The 20,531-nt window shown below is 42.2% G+C and overlaps 1 protein-coding gene across 4 annotated transcripts in view; it reads left to right on the top strand.

The window, feature by feature from the left end:
• The window catches only part of KCNAB1 (potassium voltage-gated channel subfamily A member regulatory beta subunit 1), a 309,666-nt gene that overhangs the window by 265,442 nt on the left and 23,693 nt on the right, over positions 1-20,531 (top strand). For all 4 annotated transcript variants that reach the window (XM_023755165.1, XM_023755164.1, XM_006090325.3 and 1 more), the window contains one exon: positions 19,396-19,481. In XM_023755165.1, the coding sequence (XP_023610933.1) occupies positions 19,396-19,481 (86 nt within the window). The remainder of the gene's footprint in view (positions 1-19,395; positions 19,482-20,531) is intronic.

Raw genomic sequence — 20,531 nt, 5'->3', positions numbered from 1 at the left:
GCCTTTTGAAAGTGTCGCTTCTCCTTGGGGAGTAATTGTTTGTCAATGTTAAAATACTGGAAAAGACTAGAAACCACAAAAGCTTACCCTCTGCAGTCTGGAATTTTCCATCCTTTCTAAATATGTCCCATTTTTAGCTTTTGCTAATTTGTTTTTAATTCTGAAAGGTGAGCTTGTGTTGTGACTAGCTTCAGTGAAGACAATCATACAAAATTAATGAGAATTAGAGAACATACTTTTAGATGACTTTTTGAAACCCTACTATAGTCAATCCCAAATTTACTTACATAATAAAATTATTTTTTCTTTAAGGACAAGTGGATGGAAGGGATGGGTAAAGGGAAACAATAGAAAAGGAAAGAAAGTTTTGTGTTATCCATTACTTGGAGAAGGAAGGAAAGTGTATCATTAGCATAGAAACTGGAAGTGTATTTGGTAATGGAATGAACCTAATTACCACCTAGAAGTAAATGCTTTTATCTAAGAAGATGAGAGAGGGAAAAAATTGACTTAAGAAGTCACACAAAACTTAACAAGCAAGTTAAACAATCCAACTGGTTATCCTGGCTGATAGAGCTATCTATGACCTGCTGCTGCCCCCTGACTGACCTAGTCTCCTGCTTTCTTCCTCTTTCCCACTGTGCTTCAGTCATATTGAGCTGGATTTCTCCAATAAAGACTTTCAAACCTTTCTGTTCTCAAGTCACAGTCAGAAATATATGTTATATCACAATCCAAAACACTCACCCACTATACACACACACACACACACACACACACACACACACACACGTAAAAAACAACAACAACCACAAAAACTTAACAGCAAGCAAAAAAGGGAGATATAGAGACCAGAAAGAAAATTTTGGGAGATAGAAAAGGATGAAATTCCATCCATTTCCCCTACTCCCTTCCCAAGCACTGGTCAAAAGCCCCTTTCTCAAAAAACCTACAGAATCTATTTTACATGTCACCTTATAGCACTTAGCATAGCCCAGAGAAGAACATGGCATAGTAAAAATACTCAAATCTAAAACCTGGCTCATTCATTTATTCATATTCAACTGATATTTAGTAAGTGCCTACTATACACTAAGCATTGTTCTCAACCCTAGAGAACAACATAAGCAAAGATCCCCATTCTTGGAGGACACATTTATTCTAGCAGGAGAGATAGGAAATAGACAGTAAAACAATAATAAATTAAATTATATAGAATATTAGAAGGTAATTAAGTGTTACAGAAAAAATAAAAAGTAGAGCAGGGTAATGAGCTTGGGAACACTCAAGAAAGAAAGGAAAAGGAAGGAAGGAAGGAAGGAAGGAAGGAAGGAAGGAAGGAAGGAAGGAAGGAAGGAAGGAAGGAAGGAAGGAAGGGAGGGAGGGAGGGAGGAAGGAAGGGAGGGAGAGAGGGAGGGAGGGAGGGAGGGAGGGAGGGAGGGAGGGAGGGAGGAAGGAAGGAAGACAAAAGGACCAAGGACTGAGCCCTGGGGCTCCCCAACTTTAGGAGGTTGGGAGGAGGGAGAGAAGAGTATGGCACCCAAGGAACAGGTGAGGAAAACACATCCAGGAGGAAGAAGTGATCAACCATATCAAAGGCTATGACGGGTCAAGCAAGTTGAGGACTACGAATCCATTGGTGTTAGTGCAAGGATCGTCAATAACCTCGACAAGAGCAATTTTGATGAAATAGGGAGTGAGGGAGTAAAAGCCACTAATCTCTGAGTCTCTGTTTTCTCATGTGGAAAACAGCAAGGAAACCTGTTGATTTAGGATGACAACGTCAAATATTTCTGCCCCTTTCTTCAAAAATAAAAAATCACCCTATAAATAGCATACAGGTCAAAAAACTAATATAAAAACTTCCTTTCTAATGAAAGTAGCTGACAACTCAAAACTTGGGACCAAAATATATGAAAATAGAAAAGGAATGGAGCAATTGTAAATGACTTAGCAGAACTGAAAAGATTTATTAAACGTGACCACGGGTGCATCTCTCTCGGGGCCTTGAGTCGTCCCCTCTGGACAAGTCCACGTCCAGCATTCCACCTGGCAGCTTCCCCAGCACGTCCACGTGTTGGTGTGTCGCACCCACGGGGTTTTTACTGGTTGGGAGCATTTATCTAGGGTGTTCCTCAAGCAGCTGCTGGTCTTGAAATTTCTGGAGCTACTATGGTCACAGCGAGTCTTGGCTGTCAGAGTCACCCGAGAGAGATGTCCTTTACCTAAAAGCTACATGTCCAAGTCAACTCCTAGTCTTACACCTGCAGTCCCTGTGTCACTGTCTTCTGGTCCTGATGTAGCCCCCCGTTTCCAGAACTCTCTTTAAAGCAGTTTTGAAAAAAACTATTTTTTAGATGAATACTCAGGCTAACCTAGTGGATATAATCTAGGAAGTTCCACGATTACCCATTTCAAGAACAAAGTATTATGTATGCTTTTTAGTTGTTAGTGCCACGAACGCGGATGCTCTCTGTGGGCACCTCGCATGTGTGTGCTTCCGTGTGTGCTTCCGCTGGGAGCAGATCAAGTCTCCTTTTCTCAGCACGTGGAGTGTTTGTGCAGGCTCCCCCAGCTTTTTCTGTATAAATCAGGTGGTTAGGTTTTCTGTTGGAATGGAGGGTCTGCAGTGCCTTCTCACTGTCAAAATCTTCCTGCCAAGGCGGTGTTCTGCTGGTTAGTTCAGTTCCCAGTGTGGACCTTAGATTTTTTTTTAAGTAAAAATAAGAATCTATACTGACTTCATGTGGCTGTTCTGGTTTTAAGGGATGAGCTATATATAGGCTGTGTGTTTTCTGTACTGATGTGGCGCTTATTAAATACTTTTGTATCATAAGTAAAACTTGAGGTGTTTTACGAGGAAAAAAAAGTGCCCACAAGTGAGAAGCAGGTTAATTTGCACCACACAACCTGAAATGGTTAAGGCGTTAGAGGCACCAATGTTCCAGAACATGGGGCTGAGGTGGGAATTAGAAACAAGGTAGTTACTTAAAAGACTGTTTGGAGCTATTAAAGCTCAAGTCCCCATATCTGTAGGCAGGGTCCTGCCTTTCTCCTCCAATGAAGGAGGCAAGAGATACATCAACAGGAGAAATTCATTGAGAAGCTCTAGTCTAAGGGATACCAGACACAGAGGAAGGTGGGGCCAGGCTTTAAAAAAAAAGGTTATGAGACCCCAGACCTTCCCTCTCACTTACCTTCGGGTCACTAACCATGCACTTTCCCCAGGCAAAGTTAAGAGGACATTTCTCTGGCTAAAATTAACTATCTCAGAAAAAAATAATCTAACAGATACTGACATTGTTGTGAAAGAAAACCCCAGTGGGACAAAGTGGCAAGTCCCCTAATTGTTCTAGCTGAGAAGTGCCATCTAAGCACAATTTTAGTGCTTTACTCTTAAACAGGAATGGAAACCCAAGGATCACCTGACATTCAAAGAAAACCTCCAATATGGAAAAAAAAATTGTTAAAATAGCTCAGTAGAAAAAAAAACCAGAACAATGCAGAGAGATAGGAAAATTTTAAAGAAGCTATAATTAATATACTTGGTGAGATAAGAAAAGATATTGCATCAGTGGAATAAGAACAAGATAGAAGAGAGAAAAAGAGTAACGTAAAACTAGAAAAAATAATAGAGATTATAAACTATATAGTTAAAAAAATTTTTAAAACCAATAAAGATGTTGAACATTAAAGTTGAGGGATATTTTCTAAAGTAGGAAATGGACAATAGGAGTGAAAAGATAAGAAAATGAAGGTTCTTTCCAAGAAGTCCAGTATCAATTCAACTAAAAGATTTCTAGAGAGCACAGGTAAAATGGAAGAGAGGTAGTTAGTGAAAAAACAATACAAGAAAATCTGATTTGAAGAGTATGAGTTTCCCGACTGAAAGTGCTCACTGGATATATCCAGGACAATGACTGAAGACCCACACTGAGGAACTTTAAAATGAAATTTCATAGCTGAAAAAAATAAAGAAAAGCATCGTAAAATATTCCAGAGACTTAATAGAGTATGCACATGAAGGTTGGAGAATAAAGATTGCCCAGGGGTTTTCAATAACAAAACTGAAAGCCAGAAGACTATGGAGCAACCCTTCAGAATCCTAAGCAAAAAGAATTCCTCACTCTTGGATGGTGGACAAGCTATCAACCAAGAGTGAGGAAATAATGTTTGACTTTTCAATCTCCCAAACACAATTGCTCGGAAGCTACTGGAAAATGTGCTCCACCAAAATGAGAGAAAAATGCCAGAAAGGGGAAGCCAGGGGATCCAACCCATTAAAGGGAAGAAGAGAATCTCAGGGTGACGGGAATGTCGGTTGTGGCAGGAGGATGGTGGACTCTCCATGGGATGTTACCAGGGGAAGAAAATAAAAAGAAACTGGGTTCCCCACAGCGTGACCATGTGGAAAACTATATTGAGAGATATTTGCTTAAAACACGAAAAATTTAGCTATTGCTCTAAATAAAACTAACTTAATGAAGGGATTGTCAACTCAAAGAAAAATGAAAAGTAATAGAAGAAAGGAAATTGTAAATCATCCTAAACGGCTCTGCTCGGTAGTGGACACTAACTACACAGTCATTATAATGAAAACACAGAATATTAATTTAATCCTAAACTGAGATGTGAATATATGGGGAAAATAGTGAAGGTAGAAGAATGTATGCATGGAAGCTAAAACCCTCCCTTCCACAAGTCAATAGATAATGTCTGAAAAAATGTAGACCACGATACTAATGCATAAATGGTGAAAAATGTAGAGACTGATACCAGAATACGTTGTGTATGTTGCAAACGGTGTCCTCTGGCGTGCAGGCGAAGCATGGAAGGACTACCACTGCTCTTTGTTACAAGCCTTTTTGTTTTGACTCTAAACTGTCTATATGTGTTACTTTGACAAAACTAAAGATCAAAACAATAACCACACATATATACACACAAATGAGATAAAAATGCCAGTAGTACTGAGCTGTCAGTGGTAATGAGGACCTCATGGCTGTTGAAGTCCAGGCACAGTCCTTGGGGTTTGGAAATACACATTCAGTGCTAGTTTTCCTCCCCAAGACTCTGCCTTCAGAAGCCAACCCACTTCTCACACATCCCCCCAGGAGCACGCCTGCACCAGATATCGACTGTCATTTCCCAAACAGGCTGTGCTGAGCCGGACCCCTTCCCTCAGTGGCCGCCAAAGCAGGCTGTGACAGAGAATCCATGGCAGGGTGAGAGAAAACATAATGTTCATTTATTTTCTATTTTACTGTTTTTAAAGAGTAATAACAGGGAGCAGCATGTGGTCACACACACTCACTGCGCAGCCACCTGTGTGAAGTGTGTGATCTCAGGAACAGAAAGTGGTTCCTGCAGGTGCCCAGAGGAGCTCCACAGTGAGCGTCTGGCTCCTTTCACTACCTGCCATGCTCCATCAGGGCCTCCCAGGCCACAGTGCTGGGCACGAGTCTGCCTCTTTCTAACTTGCTGAGTGTTCTCTATGGCTAAGAGCAGCTAGAGCTAGCCTGCTTGCTTTCAAACCCCAGCTCTAACACTTACTAGCTCACCTTAGCTATACCTCAATTTCCTCATGTGCAAAGCAATCTATATAATTAAACCCTAAGCCACCGTTATGGCGGAACTACCAGAATGACCGGTTGCTATGATGTGCATTGACCACTAGGGGGCAGACGCTCAATGCAGGAGCTGGCCCCTGGTGGTCAATGCACTCCCACAGGGCAATGCTACTCAGCCAGAAGCTGGGCTCATGGCCAGTGAGCGCAGCTGCCGCAGCGGGAGCCTCTCCCAACTCCATGGCAGCTCTACCAAGCAATGGCAGCAGGCACAGCAGGCCAGGATGAGCGCGAGTGGTGTGGCACCTGGCCCCAATTCAGGCTCCTCCCTGGCCGCCTGCTGCTTGGCGCACTGCTACATCCCTCAGGGGATGTCCGACTGCTGGTTTAGGCCCAATCCTGGTGCTGTTCTCTGCAGAAGGCAGTCAATCTGAACTCAGTGACTCAGGTAAGCACAGGGAACTCAGGGTGAACCTGCCTCTGCGCTTGACTCACCCACTCGATGGTGTTTGCAGGACAGACTGTGGTGGCCCAGCCCTGCATGTGCAGCAGCTGCTGAAGCTTAAGCAGCAGGCCATGCAGCACCACAAGGCCATCCAGCTACAAGCCAGCAATCGGACATCTCCCAAGGGGTCCCAGACTGTGAGAGGGCACAGGCCAGGCTGAGGGACCCTCCCTCCCCCCTGCCTCAGTGCAGAATTTTGTGTACCGGGCCTCTAGTGATAATAATAATAAACCTATTCAATAAGATTGTTGTGAGGAGTAAATGAGTGACAATATGTAAAGTGTTTAGTACAAGGCTAAGTATATTATAAGTACTAAATTAGTGTTATTATAAATATTCCAGAAGACCCTTATGTATGTGAGGGAGCACCATAAAATGGGCATGAAAATATACTAAAGTTCAGGACATAAAGGATGAGGTCAAACTAGGGTTCAGTGTGTAATTTAAGATCAGTCCAAGAGAGGGACTATTCATTACATCCCTTCAGTCACTCAGCCCTTCTGGTTGCTCTTCGTCTCACAACTGGGCACATGTTTCTCTGGAAACACAGGGAAGTGTGTTGTATGTGGAAAAGGCGGCTGTGGGAGGGTGAAGAGAGTTGGACAAGCCACAGAGTAAACATGAGGCATTTCCCTTCCAGGTCAGTTTTACTCAAAGATTTGTCAAGGAAATACTATTATTGTTTTAAAGTAAATGCTTTATTATGGTATAGAGCTGAAATTTGCATAAACTTTTATGCAAAGTTCAAGTTGTCTAATAACATTTTCTTTTGTGGCGCTGTAGTGGATCATGTAGTAGACATAATTAAGAAACACTACCTTTCCTCAATTGGTGTGGCTCAGTGGTTGAGCATCAACCTATGAACCAGGAGGTCATGGTTCAATTCTGGTCAGAGCACATGCCTGGGTCCCCAGTCGGGGGCTTGCAGGAGGCAGCCAATCAGTGATTCTCTTTCATTATTGATATGTTTCTATCTTTCTCTCCCTTTCCCTTCCTCGCTGAAATCAATAAAAAATATTTTTTTAAAAGAAGAAACACTATCTTATATTAAAAAGAAAAAAAAACTTGCTAAGTCCTCCCTTAGCAGAAGATTCTAATGGAAAAAATAAGGGAAAACAGACATCTTTGGGTGAGGGATGGAGGAGAACCTCAGAAATGGGAAAGAAAGCCCCAAAGAAAGTGATCAAGGGTTCCAGATACAAACCCGCAAAGCGTGAAGTGGAAACTAGATACGAGGAAAAGAATGCTGAGCATCCCAGGGTAGACCTGGACAGGCCAGCCTTCTCCACAATGACTCTTTCCATGACTGTTGCTCGGCCACTCCTGGGCCTGCCTTACATATTAACATACAGAGCAACAGGTGCCTTATTGTAGTTCCTCTTTACCAGGCAGTTCACTGCTAAACAGCATCCATTCCACCATGTCAAGTTTTGAAAATGCCTTTTGGTTAGTTACCAGGTTCCTCCCAAACATAGATAAGCTCTGCAGAGCCGAATGGATCTGGGGCTGCCAGGAAGCTACATCTGCGGAAGGGTAGAGTTTTTGATATCATTAAGATGAGAATAGTGTCTCCTTCCAGACGTCTGCCACAACAAGGCCAGCTCTACACTTTGCAAGAAGCAATATCAATTGCTTCCTGTTACAGCATGAAGTTAGAGTTGCCAGTAGAAAAATCTCATTAGGATAAATAATTTCCCCTCGTATCAATCCTCTGCCAGGTTGCCTCTTTAATCTTTCATCCACAAGATAGAGTTTCTTTTAAAATAAAGTTAAAAGCCTGTCCCAAGCAGCTGATACACAGACAGTTGTATAAATGTTAAAAGCTGCAGACAGGATAATAGAATAAGAAGTTACAAATCAAGATTCTGCATCCGCCTGTCTAACCAATGATGGTGACCTTCACACAATTGAGAAGATCAGAAATGTGAGGCTTGAGTCAGATATCTGCAACGCAATGACAGATGTTTCCAAGTATAAAAATAATTGTCCCATTAATAATGGATATAGAAATATTAGGTGCCACATAGAACTTGTGGGGTTTGGTTAAATTAAATTTTTAGTATCTCAATGAACATTTGGAAAACCATTCCTTAATGAGTGTTTTGCATAATACATTTCCTTTTGACATGCCCAAAGGTTTACTTCCTCACTTGATAGAGATATTTTAAACCTCTACATGTGATCATGAAATGCATAGATACAGATGAAAAGAAATGGGAAAAGATATGTTTCATTTTGTTTGAGCATGGGCATTGGTGGGTGAGGCTGGTTTTAGAGGAGGAGTGAAAACCTGGTTTCATCAAGTTTTTAATTTCTCTGAGCCTCAGTCTCTTAAAATGTAAAATGAAAATATAATAATAGCACCTCATTGTTCTGTAGTAAAGCTTAAATGCAATTATGTTGATAAAACTCCCAGCACATAGTAGACACTCATAGAGTTAGCTCTCTCCCTGTGCCTCTGTTGTGGGTGTGCCCAACCAGACCCAGTCTGAGCACAGAGGAAATTGTTGGTTGTCAACCCAGAAGTCACCCCTCCCTCTCAGGTACCCAGATTTTCATGTAAGTGACTATGCTTCGCCCAAACTGCCAACTGGCCCAGCGGAAGGCCACTCCCCTCTCCCCTTGCTGGACCTCAGTTCCAAGGTGAGTTCTGGGTTGTGTTAAGCCAATCAGCTCAGAGTCACTGTTTCATGTGATCAAAACAGCCCAATCAGAGTGAATGTCAGGAGTCTTGGATTGCTGAGGCACACAGCCCTGGACAGAGATGGACAAGGAACAGGTGGCCACAGAGGCTACTGCCAGCCACCCTGATGCCACAAGGAATCCAGCCCTGGATAGCAGAGCACAGAGCCAGGAAAAAGATGGTCCTCAGTGACTTGGAATAACCAACTCTGAAGCACATATTACGATCTCTGCCAATAAATCTCTTTTATATTTTAAGGACTTTCAATTGAGTTTTCAATAACTTATTCCATTAAACAAATCCAGAACACCACTGATATGTCAAGAAGTTTGAGACATCCTCATTTCTAAGAAAAACGGCAACCCAAATCGCAAGAGGATCACAAAATAAAAAGCTAATCTCAAAGATGTCATCTTTCGATTTTTTATATATTATGACTAAATGAGGGATCTTTATAACTAATATCACATCTTTCTATGTGTTACTGATAGGTTTTATTGCCATATACCAGAATACCTTCCACCATAATTGTTTCATCAATAAATTTGTTCTATCAAATAAACCTACACAGCAGGTGAATTTTCTCATTTATTTCTGCATATGCTCTATAGATTATGTATCCTGAAACATTCACTAAGAAACGTTAGGTTATTGAAAATCAGGTGTTCATGGGAATGTTATCTATGGCAAAGATCGACAATTGTTATCACCTGCTTTGAGAATTTTCTAGGTCACTGCTGTAGACTGAATGTTTGTGCCCCCCCCCCACCCCAAAAATTCCCATGTTGAAACCTAATCCCCAGTGTGATGCTATTAGGAGGTGAGGCCTTTGGTAAGTGCTGAGGGCATGAGGGCAGGGCCCTCATGAATGACATTAATGTGCTTATAAAAGAGACCCCAGAGAGCTCCCTCGCCCCTTGCACCATTTGAGGACACAATGAGAAGCTGTCTACGAACTAGGAAGAGGGCTCTCACCAGACCCTGAATCTGCCAGCACCTTGACCTTAAATTTCCCAGCCTCCAAACTGGGAGACATTAATGTTTGCTGTTTAAGTCACCTACGGTATTTTTGTGATAGCAGCCCAAACAAATGAAAACAGCCATATTCTACAATGAAATTTGTGGCTTAATTGACAAGAGCAAAACTTCAAAAACTTGAGAAGGAAAGAGAATCCTTTTCCAAATATTAATTTTTTCATTTATGTCAGAGAGATAGCCCATATCCGGAGAAGACCCATGTTCGAACTTTAAACAATTGACCAGTGACATTGTCAAAGGAAACCCCAGGACACTAACATCGATTCCTACAATCCACCAATGATACAACTTTAAGCTTCACAGATGACGACCAGGTATCTAGGAAATATGCACAACCCTGGAATTTTAGTTCACTTAGATTTGTTTATTTATTTATATTTGTCCATTTGTTGCCTTGCTTCAGACAAAATTTAAGGCAATGGGGTTTACTTATTCTCATTTTGAATGTCTCTAAATGAATTAGAATTAATTCCACTGTTCATAAATCTTAAAGAATTTGGTATATGGAAGAATAGCACTGTACTCTACATTCACCTTGAATGCTACCTCCTTTTAATCGGGACAGAAATGGTCTGATTAAATAATTTAATTGCTACCATTTAGTATTAACCAAACATAGCAATTGCAAACTGATATTATGGAATCACCAGGTTTTAATAAGAAATAGTGGGGAGCATGTTTAGATTATGTTGGAGGATGAGGTGCGATTTTATGGTACATATTCGAAATAATTATTTCTTGGAGTGTCAGCAGGCAATAGTTGGTCTAGGTGAGCTGCTGGAAAGACTGGGTAGAGATAAGAAGATTACAAAGAAATAATAAAGACAGAATGGTATTGAAAGATAAGAAAACTGTGTCATTGCCTCAGGCAAGTCGCTTGGCCATTCTTATCTAAATGTGTAATGGACAGTTGCTCTCTTGCTAGGATTAAAGGTACCTATCTGGTGGAGGAAGAAATAGCATACCCTCCCCCCCCTCCCCCCCCCACTAGGGAGAGTTGAACAAGGATTGAGCAGAGTCCCCAGGACAGCCTGTGCCTGTCTGTGCAGAAGTCACAGCAAGTTCAGGCTCTTACTCTGGGGAACTGTTCTTATTTGCATGTTTTGCAAATGGAATTTTCTGGAGTTTTATTCAGTTTGAGATAAGGTAAAAGATGGAGGGGACGGGAGGCATGACAGGGGGAGGTAGGGATATGCCACAAACTCAAACAAGTTCAATTAAATTGTCTCTCAACCTTAACTTTCACCCATTTATTCTTTCAAGACAAGGGTTGGACTAAAGATGGTCAAACCTTTTTTACCAGTCCTACGTCGATGGTCTAACCTCACTTTGAAACTTATGGGTACTTACCAACTACTGATTTTGTTCAGGGCCTTTGAACTTTGGGTAAAAGTGAGACTAAAAGTGTCCCATCTGAGCAATATCAAAGGCTCAGCTCAAACTGTTGAGGGTCGGGGAAAACCCGTGTGTAGCAGAGCAGAGGTAGAGGGCCCTGTGCCCTTTGGGGAGGGTTCTCTCAGGGAAGCTGCAGGGTGAGGACAGTGCGTTCTCCTTGGAGACATAAAGCTCCACATGTAACCCTTTCTCGTCTCTTGAACCTGGGCTGTTCTGATCCAGAATCATCTTGGCTGACATCCTGATCTTGTAAAGGCATCTCTTGTGAAGATCACTCCTTCTCTAAGCTTCCACAGGTCAGACGCAGACACAAGCCCTCTTAAAGCGCTCTTTTTCAAAGGGCCATCAGATTTGAAGTCTTTCTTCCAGGAAGCAAAAAGATAGCTCACATTGCTTGTTATTCAAACACATCATGAACTATAGTCAGCAGCATATTAAATGCAAAGGGATGGGTATAACCACACACAAGGCATCACACATTCACAAATACACAGTGGAATCAATGTTACTTTTCTGTCCCCATCCCACCTTCTCCCACAGTGTACTATGCACAAAGCCCTCAAGGTGACAATCACCAAACTGTAGAGCTAGAAGTGGCCATATAGACCAGGGGTCCTCAAACTTTTTAAACAGGGGGCCAGTTCACTGTCCCTCAGACCGTTGGAGGGCCGGACTATAGTTTTAAAAAAAACTATGAACAAATTCCTATGCACACTGCACATATCTTATTTTGAAGTAAAAAAACAAAATGGGAACAAATACAATATTTGTATTTGCATGTGGCCCGCGGGCCGTAGTTTGAGGACCCCTGGTATAGACTATCTCCTGAGAACTTGCCCAAATGACTACCTTCCTGAGCCTCGGCTTCTTCATCAATAAAATGGGGATTAAACTATAACCCATCTAAACAGTTATTATAAAGATTGCTTATGTGCTCAATTAATATCAATCTGCTCATTTGTTTTGGAAAAAACTGAGACCCAGGAAGGTTGACAATGTGCCCAAGTTAGTGACAATGACGGGACAGAGTGGTCTCCTCAGTTCTGGTGTGTGCCCTGCAGGACACACGGAGCCAGGCTTTCCTCAGCCAGTCGGCAAGCCTTAAGGCTAAGCATGGCGCCGCTTCACTGATGGGTCTGGGTTTCCCTTCCTGTGAGGAAGGGTAGTCCTCTCTCTCCAGACCCTCAGCTGAGCACCGAGGGAGGATTAAGACTGATAAAGAACCGAGAACAAACCTCTAAGCCACCGAGAGGCACAGTCATAAACCAGCACCACCACAAGCTTCTGAAGTTAAGTAAGTACAGAAACAAGTCGAGGTAGATAAATAAAAACAAACAGCTGGTTTGGAGTAAAAATTGTGCCTGGGTCTAGACCTGGTTTTTCTTAGTGTTCACAACAGCTCCTCTGATGAAACCAAGTCTCTGCATTCTCCCAGGACCCCAGCTGCCACCGCCTCCTCTCCTCTCAGAAAAGAAAGGATCTGAGAGCAGGGAGATTGAACTACAGGCAGGACACTGCCAATAGGCAATCACCTTTGACCTCTAAAGATGGCAATTTCATTTAGTTAAACCTAATATGTATGAATTAACCTATGGCATGTTAGTGCTTGAAAGTGGTGCCTTTGCTTGTTAGGGAACCTTTTTTCTTTTTTAGATTGTAAAAGTATGATAACACACATTTACAGAAATGTGGAAAATACAGAGCAAAATCACATAATTCCACTATACAGTACAATTATTATTTTGTGTATTCACTCTCGGCACTTTGTAGGCGTATTTGAAATATTTGTAAGATTCAAGCTTTGTGCCTTAAAACAATGAACTCCTAGCCTCTACTTCCTCTTCTCAAGTGAGAGGAAACTGCACTGGAATATCTCTGAGGTTTCTTTTGTTTTTATTATGTTGTGTCCCTTTGGCCAGATGAACTTGAGTACATTTTATTTGATCAAAACATTAATTTCTGCACATTTGTATTTTCAGTCCTTATGATTTATTGTTCACGCAGTATATCTATTTGCTGAAAACTTTCAAAGTTCTAGGGAACATTTCCCATGAACAAAGGGTTAATGAAAGCAACCTATTTTTGTATGAAAGCCATTTAAAAAAATGTTTATCAACAAATTTTTTTCACTCAAAATAAATAGTTATATTAGGGCCTTTAGCATAAAATACACATTTTAAAATATGAATGACCTACATTACTGACAGAAGAATGTCAACATTATTTTTCTGTAACTAAAATGTTAGAATCGGAGCCTATTGGAGAAGAAACGATCAGGGCCACATCCAGCTTCTTGTTACCCAGTTTGTGTTACTCTTTTAGATTCACAAACTGGTCTACACACATTATCTCCTATGAAGCTTGGAAGGGATTCCACGGGATCAATAGCATCCTCGCCTTACAGATGGGAAACGGAATCCTCGGGGAAGCAAACGGACTGGTGGCATTTACAGCAGGCCAGTGTGCGCTGGGTTCAGGGAGTAAGAGCTGCCTGTGGCTGTGGGTTAAAGAACAGCTAACAATGGTTTCAACTTGGAAAGAAGCACACAGGGAAGATTTAACAGAGTTTTTCAGTAGTTTAGACAGTATTTCTCAAACTTTGAGATTTGAGAGCTGATGAAAATATTACGAAGGCCCAGGCTCACTGAAGTGGGATAGGACACGCACCTCTGCATGTTCATCAGATTTCTTAGGTGATCCTGATTCATATCAAAGTGTGTGTGTGTGTGTATTGTGTGTGTGTGTGTGTGTGTGTGTGTGCGCGAGCTAGCGAGAGCTAGAGAGAGAGAGAGAATGAATGCATGTCACCGTGACTATCTGTTTACATATCTACCTAAAGCAAATAACTAAACTAAAGCTTAAATTCTAGCATGGCCCATTCAGATTACATGAAAGCTGAAAGGAAATGTGGGAGGAAGTCTACAGCCACTGAAATGCTACTTGGGAATGGTATGAAGCAGCGGTTCTCAAACTTTGTTCTGCACCAGAACTGCTTGGAGGGCTGGTTAAAACACCGACTGCTAGGCCCTACCCACCCCCAGATTTTGTAATTCGGTAGGTCTGGGGTAAGACCCTAGGAATCGCCTCTCTAACAAGTTCCCAGGGGCTGCCGATGCTGCCACGCTTTGGGAGCATTGGTGCAGACCCGCAGAGGGTCCCAAGCCCAGCCTGCACACCAGGATCCTCAGGGAGGGCTTTTTAAAGTGTTGAAGCCAGGCCTCACCCAGAGATCTGATATAATAGGACTTCGGTGGAGCCCGGATAGTGTCATTCTGAGCCCAGATAGGGCAGTCAGGGTTGAGAACCACGGAGCTAAGGCTTCCTGGAAGAGCAAAGTAGTCACATTCAGTCCTGGGTTGCCAGATTGAGTCAGTCTGTCTGTGTGTTCTTTGCAAGAAGCAGGTGAATGCAATGCACTAAATGATCTTCCTAATGTCTTTCTCCCCGCTCAGAATCCATGCTCTGACCAGATGCTTTTAAAAAGCATTTCCATGATACACAAGTAAAACAGCAGACTCAATTATTTTTTTTCTTAACAATGCTGCCCTCTAGTGTCCTTAAGTAGTCGAAGAACGTAAAAACCCACCTCAGCCATCAGTATGGCGATATTCTATTATCGCAACACTTGGGGGATTTTTCTCTGACATTAAAAAGAAATTTTAATGTATGTTAAATTAAATTTTATTTTCTAGCAACATGAATCTCCACCTGCGGCCTCTCGGTTCTCCCATAATTTCTCCCTGCAGCCTCCTCCAGAATAAGATCCCCTGGTTAAGCTTTTACTACAAATACAATTAACCGGAAAAGTAGAGCCCTGGTCCTTCTCTCTTTCTATACATTTTATTGTTAAATAATTTGTAGGGACAATTACATGAGCAATTTGTGATATTATTGTCAGACCATGTGTTTCTAAAGACATCCTTTTCCCCCGAACTTGGTGAGAAGTGCCTTCATCCAATGAAGGCAAAATGAGAAGAATAGAGGAAGCTATCTCAGTTCACGTGGTCCATTTTTACAATTTTCGTTGTCCTTTGGCTCTTTTTCAAATTGTAATACAGTGATAAGTCAAACTCAACTACACATCTTGCAATACTAGTTCCATTATAGACTCTTCTCAAAGATAACGATTTTGCTTCTGACAAAGAAAAAAGCACTCCTGGAGTTCTCCTTTCAGTCTTCCACCAACCTTGTCTCTGTGGGGTCAGAGGCCAAACAAATCGGGGGGAGAGAAATCACCAGCAACTTTAGTGCTGGGACACTGGAGCGTCTTCATAGGCTCTTCCACACTCAGAACTATTTGTCCTCTCCTTCCCTCACTTCTCACACCCACCTCATTTTCACTTGACTGATAGTTCAATGTGAATAGAATTCATCAAACAGGAGCTCCCATGTCTCCCATGACGAGTTCTACAAACCTCCTGGGTCCCACTGTGTTGATAGACATGTCCTTCTCTTCCCCTCCCGCCCCCCATGTTGCCCTGCTCCATCTCACTTTAACAAGTCTGCCTCTCCCTTCTTTTTCCCCCAATCCCCATCCCATATCATCAGTAACGCCTCTTTCTAGATCACTTCCAACATCATACAAGTTTACTCTTATATCTTCCATCTTTAAAATAAAACTTTCATCTGGCCGGTGTGGCTCAGTAGTTGAGCATGAACCTATGGCCAGGAGGTCACAGTTCAATTCCTGGTCAGGGCACATGCCCTGGTTGCGGGTTTGATCCCCTGGTAGGGGGCGAGCAGGAGGCAGCCAATCAATGATTCTCTCTCATCATTGATGTTTCTATCTCTCTCCTTATTCCTTCCTTTCTGAAATCAATAAAAATATTTTTAAATAAAAATAAAACTCTCCTTTGACCCCAAGGGCCCTTTCAGCTACTGCCCTCTTTGTTCCATTCACTTCCAAACTCAGCCTACCCAAGTTGCCTCTCAAGTCTTCCCTTTCCCACGCCCATTCTTCCATCGGCTGCAGCTTGGCCTTGGTCTTATCACACCACCGACAATGAAGCTGCTCTTCTCATGCTCCACAATGACCTCCCTGTCATGTGGCCAAATCCAATGGACACTGTTAGGTGCCCTTTTGACTTAAATGCTCACGGTGTTCCAGTGTATTGGCACAGCTCCTTCTTGGAGCATTCCCTGCTCTTGACTCTGAAACAGTTCCCCCTCTGGCTTCCTTCCTGCCCCTCTGGTTGCTGATGACCCTGACACCACAGTGCCCTATCTCCAACCTCTGGGCTGGCTCTTAAAACGTCTTCTCTCTTCCCTCTGCAGATTCCCCTTACATAGTCTCACCTACTTCCATGAATCTAAGTATGAGTAATAGACAGGTAACTAATAAACATATCACCTCCAGCCCACACTGCTTATTATGTCATTCATTCAATTATCTCTATACGACATCTCTCCTGGAAATATGTTACAGGCATTTCCATTTTTTTAAAAATATATTTTATTGATTTTTTACAGAGAGGAAGGAAGATGGATAGAGAGTTAGAAACATTGATGAGAGAGATATATCGATCAGCTGTCCTCCTGCACACTCCTTACTGGGGATATGCCTGCAACCAAGGTAGATGCCCTTGACTGGAATCGACTCGGGACTCTTCAGTACGCAGGCCGACGCTCTATCCACTGAGCCAAACCGGTCAGGGCAGCATTTCCATTTTTTTGCATGTCCAATGAGGAACCATTGATTCCCCCCCCCTCTCCCCCCGCCAAAAAAAAAAAACCTGTTCCTCCCTCAGTCTCCTTCACTCTAAGTGGCCAGATACCTGTGACATTGCCTTGATTCCTACCTTTCCCTTACCTGCCGCATTCAGTCCATCTGCAGGTCTTATGGATTCTTCCTCTACAGCATATTTGAATCCATCCATTTCTCTATTCCACCACCCTATTCCAAGCCATCCTCGCCTCCTGTCTGGAATATTGCAATACCTTCCTCAAGATCTTCCTGCTTCCTGCAATCCTCCCCCTGGGGTTCTCCATGCAGTCAGAGATAGCATTATGAAACAGAAACACATCCTGTTATTCCCTTACTAAAAAATGTTAATGATTTCCCATTAAACTTTGAATAACATACAAATAACATGGTTTTCCCTCTGCCAACTTCATCTTTTATCTCTGTCCTCTTTCCTTACTAGATCCTGCCACAATGTCTTCCTTCTGGTGGCTGGAACTCACTAAGTTGTGCCTCGCGGCCTTTGCACATGCTGTTCCATTTGCCTGGAGGTTGTGCTGCCCCTGTTCTTACCAAAGCTGGCTCCTTTTTATTTTTCAAGCCAAACATTACTCCTCAGGAAGACCGTCCTTGCCTAACCAAATAGGTCTTTCCTCTCATTCTCTATATCCGCCTGCTATCTGTTTACTTCATAACACTTCAAATTTTGTAATTACTTACTTGTTTACATCTCCGTCTTCCCCTGAGTACAGGAGGTTTGTATGTTCTACACATAGATGAATCCAGCAATTGGCACAGTACCTGGCAGCTATTAGGCTTTTAATCCTGTGTGTTAAATAAGTGAATAAAGGTACTCCCAGCCTCCACTCCACCTTAACTGCTCTAGTCAAGGTCTCAGTGATGGCCATGTGGCCAAGCCGCGCAGTGTTCTGTGCTCATCTCACTGATTACAGACTAGAGACAGGGGAGCGTCTTGGGGTTCATTTTATTCTCTGTGAACCTCATCAGTGTTTACCTATATGTGTGTTTCACCACAGTATCCCCAGCACCCAGCTCAGCAGACACTTAATAAATACTGTTGATTGAATGAACTCCTAAGCTCTGAATGAAACAGGATGGGGAAGGAAATGGAGTGGTATGCTGATGGTGATGTCAAAACTCTGAATACTTCTGGGGCAGACATTTTAAAAATGGCTTCAACTTTCAGAAATGTTTATCATTCCATTTGCATAATAAAAGAAAAACATGTTGTATAACTTTTGCTTTATAAAGGGAGAATAAACTTCCTAGTTTCCGTTGCTGAGTTAGTTTAGCTTATAAGCCAAATTCTACCTCTGTTGGTTAGAAATGGTGAATAAAAGCTTTCCCATCTTCCAAAGAAAGACACCAACCAAGGGCAATTTAAAATGGTTTACGTAAACCAAGCAAGGAAGCTAAGACCCTAATCCTTCTGCCTCATTCAAAATCCTGTCCCCTACCAATTTAGACAGTGCTGTTTATGAGAAATAAAATAAGAATACATCCACCTCAACTTGTCTTTGCTTCTTTTGAAGGACATTTAACCCACAGGTATTAGTGGGACACAGAGAAGCTAAAGTCTGCACCTCTTGAAAATGCCAGTTGATGTAGCTTCCTGGGTGTTTGGCTGACCTGCTTTGCAGAAGAAATCCAACCTCGATTGTGACTTTTCACTCAGTTGAACTTGAGGCTCTGCATGCTTCCTGATTCTGCATCCCATCGGGCTGGTGCCAAGAGGATTAACTTGGCTCCACCTCTCCGGCAAAGTGATTCATTGTCCAGTTTAGGAAATGTAATGTCAGGCTGAGAGAGGCTGATGAGCAAACTGGGTGGGGCTACAAACAGCCCCCCCACCACCCCCAGGGAAATTCATTACTCGGGTGTCTTAGAATAAAGTTTGGTTCAAAGTGGTCAAGAACAAGGAGTGCCATTGTGGGCTGGGAGCCACTGCGGCTTCAGCTGTTTGCTCAGCATTTAATATGTTTATCTTTCTGCTAAATACATTGCTGTTGAGTCATCTCTATTATACCGCCACCCTGTGTGAGGCCCAGCTCTGCAAATCCAGCACACAGAGGCCGGCCTTCTCTCCTCAGTGACCTTACATTCTACAAAGTCAAAACAAACGCTTTCTCTTACTTCTCACTTTAGTGAGCAAAGTACCCAGGTTCTGAAGGAGGTGAATCATGTGTTCTTTCATCAGGCCAGGAACCATGAAGCAATAAAAGTCAAGGAAGAACTTAAAGTGCTCATTATGTTTTTAATATCATTTAGTGTTGTGGCTGCAAATGGAAATGGAAAGTCAATTTACCCAAAAGTACCATCAGCCTCCACATCATCAATATTTCATGGTAGACTATTATGTTGTCACCAATGTCAAAGCAATTATATTAATCAAACAAATACTTGGATTAAACTTCTAAGCTTTGGGCAGGGGAGGGGAAAAAAACCAAAGACCATATAACTTTGAAAAATAGAACTCATGAAATGCTCTCTGTTTGGCCTTCCACAGAAATTGTTCGAGCCATGACACATGTGATAAACCAAGGCATGGCGATGTACTGGGGAACCTCCAGGTGGAGCGCTATGGAGATCATGGTAATTTCATTTCTATTTTTAAATGGCCATTGGGCATCTTATTACAGGTATTATTGCACTTGGTTTTATTGTTCTTCACACATACTGCATTTTTTACAAATTGAAGGTTTGTGGCAAGGCTGCTCTTGGTGCCAGTTTTCCAATAGCATTTGCTCACTTTCTGTCTCTGTGTCACATTTTGGTAATTCTCACAAAATTTCAAACTTTTTCATTATTTTTATACTAGAGGCCCGGTGCACAAAATTCATGCATGGGTAGGGTCCCTAGATCAGGGCCGACCTGTGGAGCGACCAGTGGGGTGGTCGGGGGGGCCACTGGCACCTGCCTTGGCTGGCCTGGGGCCTGCAGGCTGGGGACAGCTCCTGCATTGAGCATCTGCTCCCTGGTGGTCAGTGTGCATCATTGCAACCGGTCATTCCACTGGTCGTTCCACTGGTCAGTCGATTTGCATATTCGGCTTTTAATATATAGGATTTGTTATGGTGATCTATGATCAGCGATCTTGATGTTACCCTCCACTGGCAAAAAAGTTACCTCTTGCAAGCTGAAGGCTCAGATGATGGTCAGCATTTTTTGCAATAAAGTATTTTTTAATTAAGATATGTACATTGATTTTTTTATTTTAGACATAAGGCTATTGCACACTTAGTAGACTACAGAAGTGATTTTCAACCAGTATGACACAAGAATGTTTAAAATATATAATGCCTGACTATTTAGTCAGGGGCACTGATCTCTTTTCCCTTAGATTGTAAAAAAAAAAAAAAATGACAATAGCCCACATTATAATAGCCATCTGGTGTGAATGAATCAATTATACCTATTTTTTGGTCAGAGTGGCAAAAAATATATTTTTTGATGTGCAGCAAAATTTTAGTAATTAGTTTATATGTGCCATGAGATGAAAAAGGTTAAAAATTGCAGGACTACATTATAGTATGACCATAACTTTGTTATGCACTGGGAAGCCAGAAAATTCGTGTGGCCCACCTTATTGCCATATTCACTTTATTGCAGTAGTCTGGAACTAAGCCTGCAATATCTCTGAGG

The sequence above is a fragment of the Myotis lucifugus genome, unplaced genomic scaffold (genome assembly GCF_000147115.1).
Source record: "Myotis lucifugus unplaced genomic scaffold, Myoluc2.0 scaffold_70, whole genome shotgun sequence".
NCBI lineage: Eukaryota > Metazoa > Chordata > Mammalia > Chiroptera > Vespertilionidae > Myotis > Myotis lucifugus.
Note: the sequence above shows the minus strand (reverse complement) of the source record. Positions and strands in the feature narration are given on the sequence as shown.